We start from the raw sequence: 9,599 nt of genomic DNA on the forward strand, positions 1-9,599 counted from the left end.
GATTGTCTAGAGAAAATGTGGGAGCCTCGACGTCTCACAAACATATGGGCCTTCATGGCTTGTTACAGGTTTAGCTTTACCTAACACTATCTTGAGCGAGTTCAGTACACACCCCAACTCCTTTTAGGTACAAAATGTCTGGTTTTCATAATGAACATTCTGCTTGCTTGCCCGGCCCATCGCAACTTTTCTAGTTTTCGCTATCCCAGCATTACTAGATGACCCATATAAATAAGTACGTAAGTTTCTATATATATAATATCCTCCTCGCATGTTTTTTATTTTATTTTTTTATTGCTAGTGGGGTGGGACTAAGTACCATGTACTGCGGTCACTTCTGGCCTATTGTACCAGCCCCAGATGATAGGTGACGGTGATTGTGGAGCAATTGGTGGAATGAAGATTGGCAGGGGGAACCGAAGTACTCGGAGAAAACCTGCCCCAGCATCACTTTGTGCACCACAAATCCCACTTGACCAGACCCGGGATCGAACCCGGGCCGCCGCTGTGGGAAGCCAGCCACTAACCGCTTGAGCTATGGCGCGGCCCTCCTCGCATGTTAATTTTTCAGCATTTAGTGTCTTCTGTCATTTAGAAGCAACGTGACCATTCTCAGAAATTATTTCATTTGTTCTTTTGAATGCTATGTTATGGGGATTTTCTCAGGAAAAATTTAAGCGTACCTAATCCTTCGTCGTGCCGGTCACGGTAGCCGAGCGGTCTAAGGCATGTACTGTCTTCGCTCGCTTGGAAACCGGGATCGTGGGTTCGAATCCCACTCAGAGCATGGATGTTTAGTTCGTGTGTGTGCGTTTTTTTGTGTTTGTGTACAGGTAGAGGCCTTGCGACGAGCTGATCACGCGCCCAAGGAGTCCTACTGAATGTGTAAGATCTAGAAAAACCGAAGTGATCGGAGAAGTTCATGGAGGTAGGCCTAGGTCCACTGGGACTGTAGTGCCAAGGGGGGAAAAAAGCCTTCGTCGTGACTTGAAATGCTAAAAATAATTGAAATCGTAAGCTCGGTAATTTAATGTTACGAAATGATGGATGCTTCTGCGCATGTGCACAACAAAATTGCTGACTGATGGAGCTTGTTCATTAAATAATAATGGGGACTTGGTGAGCGTGCATTGAAAATGTAATGTGTTTTTGTCTCTCGCACGCCGTGTCACCACGATTATACACCTATCACAAATTAATGTGGCAAGGACAGTAGTGACGCCATTACTGCTCGTCGGACTTCGTTTCATACTGAAGAATGCTGTCTCGTGGGGTGTGGCGCCGTTTATTCCGGTAGAAGTGACATCCCAGGAGATAGTACTCATCCTAAAGATCGCCGTGAATATCTCAAATCCAATATTTACTCCATAATTTAGCAAAATAACAGCCAGAAAGTATTTGTGTGTCTCTTGATCTCGCTGTTGACCCATGGTTTATATCGCCTCCAGAATAACAAGTATGAATGTCTGTATGTATACAGTACCCACTGTAGGATGCGTTGGCGTCGGTTGGTGACGCAGATCGTTATGCTATCATTAGAAAGTTGCGGTATTCTAGTTTAAACACATTTCCGTTATTCATCTGTCTGTCTATCTATCTACCTACCTACCTGTCTGTCTGTCTATTTCCTGTTACTCCCACTTGGAGCATAGGGCATCCGCGAAACGCTTCGTTTCCTTCAGTTTCTTAATCTTAGACAGTCGGTAGGACTCCTTGGACTGGGGATTAGCCCGACGGAAGGCCGCAACCTACACAGGACAACACAAACACAGAATAAACGTAGACAGAAATACATGCCTTCAGTGGCATTCAAACCCACAATCCCAATGCCACTGTGATTGACCGTTATTCGTATTACGGTGGGAAATTCAGGAACACTGACACAGGACATTTCGTCCGTAAGGTTTCCTACACAAAATATGGCGTGCCCTTGTTCATAGAATTGACGGAGTTTACTATGCTGTGTTTGTGAATTGTGCAGTTCGTGTTTCAGATTCAAAGACATGATTTGTGTACATAATAAATAACGAAAACAAATCGATTGCGGTGGACATGTAAAGGTCGACTCCTCTAAGAAAAACAGGATGCGGCACGCACTTCGTCAGTTGTTCATCCTCACAGCCTCCCTAATTTACAACGTAATTCTATCCTCATATCTCCCTTTCTGTCTCTTTCGTGGCGTTCTTTCAAAACATTTGTCACAGTGTTCTCTATACGAGTATATTCTTCTGACTAACCCACTTCATGCGAGGCACCTGCCTTCCTTATCTAGTGTACGCTATACTAGAATGCAGGGCGCCAAGACAACATGTAGAAGAGCTTACGCTGGAATCATAAAAACATAAGTCTAAAGTTTTCTTATTGGTCTGGTGAGATGATGTATGTTAGGTAGGGCCCTGCCCGGGACCTAAATGTTTTGAACCCTCCCCACCCATCCGCTGTTTCTCCTTACCATTTTAATGAGATGCATGTCATGCAGATGTCGCCAGCAACGTCATGGCCTTCTCAGTTGCAAGATCTCATTAGCTTCCATCCCCCAGCCCCAAGATGGCAGCACAAACTCGTATGCAAATTGAACATCGCTGCCACAAAAAAAAAAAAAGCTGACTGTCGTCGCATTCTCTCCGCCTTTGGCATCTGATATTAAAATGCTGAAAGCTGTGGATTATGTAAGTTATTAATTATGGCGACAGAGATGACAACCTGTAAAAAAAGATTATAATTTCCATGATTTTAAGGACTGAGCAAGTTCGCATAACAGCAACGCGCTTGAATCATATTCGGAAAGTGCTCGATTCGTGTCTCTACTGGGATATAGGCTATCCTGACTAAGGTTTTCGTTGTTTTGCGGCCGGGGCGTGAAGCTGACCACTCACCTCCAACTAATGCCGAGGTCAAGAAAATGTGGATCTATACACCCACTCAAATAGAGACCGGTTTATTTGAAGCATACTTCTAGTCTGTATGCGAGTGCATTTTCTGAAATTGCCGTTACATTTGAGTTCTATTTCTGGAGCCCAGGTTTTCACCGACTTCAGAATATTGTATTGTCATCCTCGTGCAGTTAATTGAACCGTGCTTCAGCACAAGTGTTTACGAGTTCTGTGCATTTACCCGAGGATCTGAAATGTAAACAAGAGTTGCAGGAATCTTCTTCGCATGACGTGACTATAAGGAAAAAGAAACGCATAGTGGGGGAGTTTGGCTGTGATGGCTCGGTCAGTAAAGTGACTGGCTACATGTATGTCAGCCGAGGTTACCATTTTTACCCTGCACATTAAGTGAAGATAAGTAGTCAGGTTCCAGCTGCGGCCAGTTTACTCTGTGTGAAGGAGTAGGGTACCCAGTATTCGCTGGGCATGCTAGATAGACCCAAAAACCGTTCCTGTTACGAGGTCTTGTCGTGCCCCTGCCAGGAATCGAACTCCGGTCATTAAGTTGGAAACCGTTGCTCATGTAGAATTTCATATTTATGACCACAGTTTTTGCATTATTTTTGTTCTGGCTGGATCATACTGCGTACCATATTACCCGACATGCAATTAATTCCACGTTACTCTGTACGTTTCCTAGTGACCTTCAGTGTGAAGTTTATTTTGCGTTCTCTATGAAGACAGAAATGGTGGTGTAATGAATTGTCCGTTAAAAGAAGATGGTCGGAAACATAAACTGTTTTAGTTACCTTCTCATAGTTTCCTTTTGCATTAATTTAGATTTCTTGAATCACGGTTATCGTATAAGCCTATACAGTTGGAAATACATTCTTACATAAATCGCTATATTTGCCTGAACTGAATGCGCATCAGATTATAAACGAAGCAGTAGCTCTCTGCATTCACAAGCCATTCACCTGCTCTGAAGATGGAGGCGATACGTTCCTCCGAAACGTCGGCCAAAACGAAGAATACACGGCGCCAAAACCCAGAAGACGACTTTCTTCATAGTCAACACCGTGAAAACCTCAAAACTTACGAAACGTACACTGTTTACGTATTATTTTACGGATAATTTATTGACCAGCTTCGAAGTATAGTAAACAACTGTCGTTTTAAAAGCGTTTTCCCTCTCCCCCGTTGTTGCTGTCTATAAAATAGATATATTAATTTCAGAACTAGCCGCTCACGATGACCACGCGATTTGAGGAACGAACTGTCTTCGCTCGCTAGAATTCTGGGATCGTTGGTTCGAATTCCACTGAGGGGATGGATATCTTTCTGCGTTTATTCTGTGTTTTGCGACGGGTTGATTCCCCGTCCGAGACCTACCGACCGTGTATACTATACACTGTATAGGATTAAGAAACAGAAAAAGTGGCCAAGGTCCAAGAAAAGTCTGTAGCGGTCTGTAAAGCCATAGGTAGAATTTCAGAAGCAAGACCATTTGAGGTTGTATCGTCTATTGCACATCAACTTATTTTGGAAGGAGGAAGCGTTTGTGCCCTATATTCGGACAAATGCGCTAATAAGACAGCGTGAGTTGCGCCCCCTTTTCCGTTTATATCTGACAATATCGAAACCAGCAGAAATATGAACTGTCCCAGTGTTTCTCCAAGGAAACCACAAAACAAACCGCTCCTGCTTGATGTCTGTCTGTCGTGATATAGTGGTCCAAATCTAAGAGCTCGTTAGTTTCTCTGCTTGCTTCTCTGACACGTCGAAGGAAAAACAACTCTTTTTTGCATGCAGCCTTCAAGGACATATCGAGCGCAGACGGACATGCTCACGGGCAGACAGACTTGCATACATTAAATTTGCAAAGTAGCTACCGGGAGGTCTCTGTGGCTGAAGTGTGTCACTGCATGCTTAAGAACTCAGTCCGTTTGTAAGTTCAGATCCTCCGCGAAGAGTGCCTTTTCTTAAATATCACTCATTTCACTCATTCGTGGAGCTGAGCACTTCTTGAGAAGCCGCCAGTTGTGCAGCTACTCAAAAACTTGGCAACATTTTATGGAACCCCAAGGTTCATCGCCATATTTACAAGAGCCCTCCATTGGTCTCTAACCTGAACCAGATCAATCCAATCAATACCATCCCATCCTGTCTCTCTAAGACCCATTTTAATATTGTCCACCCACCTACGCCTTGGCCTTCCCAGTGGTTTTTCGTAGAGAGGTTGGATGTTAGCATTCATAGACGCCGAAATATTTGACCTGCAGTTATTGTTGACGTAGAGGGCTATAGGTCATTATTACTGTGATGAGACGCAGCAGTCATTGGAGAAGTCAGTGTGTCAGCGTGTTCTGTGACTGATCAAGTTAATAAAGAAAATGTAAACATGAGTAAATAATCACATGAATGTGGTCTCGAAGTTAAGATTGCATGGAGCTCTAACTAGATTTCCGAAACGTCTTCATGGTTTAGTGTTTATAAAATTTTACCTTTGCATGAAAAATAAGTAATCAAGATAATAAAAGTGTCAGTGTAATTAAGTAAATCGTTAAATAACTGAATATATATTAATCAGTATGCTTATTTAGTTTATTACTGAATGAATAAATAAGTAGCACATATATACCTATAGGTCTGTATATTAGTATGAAGGGATAAGTAAATATTTAAATATTCTCATAGTGCAGGGATAGCGCAGTCAGTACAGCGACTGTCTATGGGTTGGACGACCAAGCGGTCGGAGTTCGAGTCCCAGTGGGGGCAAGAATTTTCACTTCTGCATGTCTTCCAGACCGGCTCTGGAACCCACTTAGCCTCATATGCAATTGGTACCGGCTCCTCTTCCCCCGGGGTTAAAGCGGCCGGGGCGAGAAGGTGACAACACCTCCAACTAGTGCCGAGGTAAAGAAAATGTGGATCTATACATCCACTCCCCCATACGTCTTCATGGCGTAATGCTTAATTAGTTAAACGCAAGGGAAGCCTTACCTTTACCATGGTGAAGGGCTGAGAGTTTCGCTTAATGGGGGGTTGAGTCCAACTGGGTCCATTCGGCACGGCGGCCATTGATTGGCCTATTGTAGCCTGCCCCGGGTGATTATGATGATGGAGAATTTGGTGGAATGAAGATTGGCAGGGGAAACCGAAGTACTTGGAGAAAGCCCGCCCCAGCGTCACTTTGTCAACCACAAATCCCACTTGACCAGAGGTTGAGAGTTACTCAACAAGTTAATAATTTCCCTGTCTTTGTAGGACAGGTTCATAACCGTGTCCGCAAAATCTATTCACTCCCTCTCTCAATGTGTTTTGTGGTTCTTCCGCAGACGGCACTGCACTGGGCTGCCAAGCACGGGAATGACGACGTTGTGAAGCTGATCGCCGGGACGTACCAGGCCGACGTCAACGCCAGATCGGTGAGTGTGCTTCACGTCACAGTACATCAGTCCATCCATTCAAACAGCCCGTCACTGTAGAGTAGTTCTCCTCCTTAAAATTAATGGTAAACCGTTGGCTGTGAAAGGTAAACGTAACATGAAGTTGACGCCATGCATAAACACTTTTCATCAAGATGTAAAGGGAATTAGAGCTAAAGCTGTATGCATTATACGCAGACGCGAGTGGCCAGCTCCGTGCTGTGGCCATTCTGTACGCAAGCAAATCGCTCTTAGTAGGGCTTCTTAGTGGCTGGAAGGCCGAGCGCAACCTGAAAGAAAATTCCAATAGTTCAGCCCGTAACAAAATTATTTTATGTTTCCCCATCAGCCCAGAACTGTAAGAAATGTTTAATTTTAACCGCATTTCATGTAGGCCTACTGTTTTTAGCCTACTTGCTTTACTTAAAAAAATAACACGTCTTCTTGTATATGTCCTGCCTATTAACTTTTGAATGGCTAACGAATCTTTATGAAACTTGGTTTGTATATTATGGCACCGGAGCCAATCCCAACGGCGTAATTCATAAATCCCTTGCATCAGTAATTCCATGATTGCTGCTTCTCTAATTCTGAGACAGAAACTTAATATTGCTTGAAATTTCGTGTGAAGTGAGGCGATCTCAACGGCATATTTATAAATCCATTCGATCAGTAATACCAACTTTACAGCCTCTGAAATTGTTGCTATAATAACCGTAATGTTACTTAAATGCCTTAACCGATCATCCTAGATCTTGCCACCTGAACCAATTTCAACGGGATATATCAGGTCAAAGGGTAGGCATCAGACGAAGAGAGACACCAAAAACTGATGCCGGAAGCAGCGTCATCAGCAGCGACTTGAAGCACAGAGCAAATGATGCTCGAGATGGTTCGAGTCGTATAGCAACAGGCGTGACCAGAGTGGTTTGAACGGCTGTTGTACTGCGATGTGGAAAGCAAATGGAAAAACTACCACATTATCACTTTTCCTGGATAGTCTCTTTCCAAAAACAGAAGATCACATTAAGTGGAGGAACTGTTTTGGAAGAGACTGTGGACCTGTCGTCTGACAGATTACTGATGAATGAATGAATATCATAATTACCTCTCTTCAATAATACCAACACTATGGGCTCAAACTTGTTGAGGTAGTACCCTTAATGTTGCTGGAATGCCTGGACCGATGGTCAACGGTGCACGTGTAAATCACTGCCATCAGTAATGCCAACACTGCAGCCTCCACAATTGTATTGATTAGGCATACGTTTTCTCTCTTTGTATCAGTTACTCACATTACAGGGAAAAGAAAGTAGGCAATTAGTAGTTCTTCCCAACTGTCTTCGCCCGCTCTAACACTGGGTTCGTGGGTTCGAATCTCATTCGAGGCATGGATGTCTGTGTGCGTTTATTCTGTGTTTGTGTTGTTCTGTGTGTAGGTAGCGGATTTGCGGCGTGCTGATCCCCCGTCCAAGGAGTCCTACCGACTGTGTGTAGGATTAAGAAACTGAAGAGGGGTCAATGTCCAACAAAGGGCTGTAGAGCCACAGATGGATACGATCCCAAAGAATAGCCACGGAGAATGTGTTTATTCCAGTATTTAATTAGTGTTTTTGGTTGATTCCTCTAAAGGCTAATGTTGGTATCCTAATTTATTTCCTGAAAGCGCCCCTTTTCGCTTATTTAAGGCAACTTAACGCAGTATCCATTGTGGACTAGTTGTTACGATGAACCGGTGCCTTGCGACCCCCGTACAGCTCCGTTCTCTCTGTATGTACTGATGATTTATCATCAGATAATGGAGTACGTTCCAGCTACTCTCTTATTTTCACGTTTATAACACAGGGTCCTTACAGGCAACAGCTTGCGTGCATTAGAGTAGCCATCGCCCTCCCTGCTCCCCCCTCCACCGGTGTCTCTTTCATAACCATCAAACGATGACGGCACAGCAAAAACTTAACGATGGGGAAATTTCTTTTTGTGTTTATTCACACATCGTAAAAATATTATAAGCGTTAAGTCTGAATTTTTATTATAATGACTATTTAAATATTACTTAATGTTATGTTCTTGTTTTCCGTTATGTCTCTACTTACTGTGTTCCCCCGTGTTTTCATTACCTAGTTTCTAGTATCCAGTGACGAGGACCAGCAGCTAATTCGACTCGGTGTATGAAAATACAGTTCTCCTTCCGGATAAACGTTCATTGGCCGTGAGGTTTGTCACTTGTTTTAGGGTTCTGAAGGATTGGAGATCATCTTTTTTTCAAAAGATGTCTGCGTTGGATATGAGCCTTTGTTGAGGTCTATACTATGTACGTTTGACAGTGAAGTCAGTCATTTATATGTTTTTTTTAAATAATACTAGAGCAAATACCTAATTCGGTTTCAGATGACTTAAGTAAACCCGCCATTCTTAATCACCATATCTGTTGACTTATAAATAAAATGGGGATCTGCTAATTTTCGAAATATTGTAGGAATTCTTTAGTGGCATCCTTTCTTCTTGATAAATTCTCGCCCCTAGCACATGTCGAAGAAAAACCTACCGTGTATGAATATCGTCTGTAACAGCCGTGGTAAGCCTGTACTAGGGAGAATTTAGAAGCAAGTTCCATTTCACTGTAGAGGTATAGGTTCTCACAGCGGTGCTGATGGAAGAGTACTATCTTCTGGGATATAACGCCGTGTGATCCGTTGTAATTCAGCCGAAGTTTCGGGGAACATATGGCCTCCATCTTCAGGGTAGAATAAATCGAGCTGATATCTTGCTTGACTTATTCCACCCTGAAGATGAAGGCGATTTGTACCCCCGAAACTACAGTTGACTTCCAGCGGATTACACGGCGTTGTATCCCAGAAGATAGCACTCCTTAAAATCAAAGTTTTTCATCTTTGAACATAGGTCCTAGTCTCCTTTTATGTATATGCTTATATTTGGGAAAATTATATTACAGAACTATATGATCGACCTAAGCGGCCAGAAACCTTGGAAGTGGTACCGGAAGAAGAAGTAGATACAGACGAGAAAGAACCATATATTTTACAAAGTGAGGTGGAAAAAGCTATCAAGGAAATGAGGAAGGGAAAGGCTACAGGAGATGATGATGATGTACCTAGAGATGTGCTCAAGTTACTGGGAGAAGGTGGTTTGAAAACACTGACAAAACTAATGAACACCATATATGAAAGTGGAGAGTGGCCCAAGGACTTTACAGAAGTTACAATGATTGCCTTAAAGAAAAAGACAAAAGCTACAAAATGCAGCGACCATCGCACAATAAGCCTTATTGCACATA

At 43.0% G+C, this 9,599-nt stretch overlaps 1 protein-coding gene across 3 annotated transcripts in view; it reads left to right on the forward strand.

Annotated features, from left to right (window-relative positions):
* LOC111870075 (ankyrin repeat domain-containing protein SOWAHB) overlaps positions 1-9,599 on the forward strand; it is a 325,518-nt gene that overhangs the window by 238,143 nt on the left and 77,776 nt on the right. For all 3 annotated transcript variants that reach the window (XM_023862057.2, XM_033753671.1, XM_033753672.1), the window contains exon 9: positions 6,212-6,301. In XM_023862057.2, coding sequence (XP_023717825.1) covers positions 6,212-6,301 — 90 coding nt within the window. The remainder of the gene's footprint in view (positions 1-6,211; positions 6,302-9,599) is intronic.

This window comes from Cryptotermes secundus, unplaced genomic scaffold, assembly GCF_002891405.2.
Source record: "Cryptotermes secundus unplaced genomic scaffold, Csec_1.0 scaffold355, whole genome shotgun sequence".
In the NCBI taxonomy this organism is placed as follows: Eukaryota; Metazoa; Arthropoda; class Insecta; order Blattodea; family Kalotermitidae; genus Cryptotermes; species Cryptotermes secundus.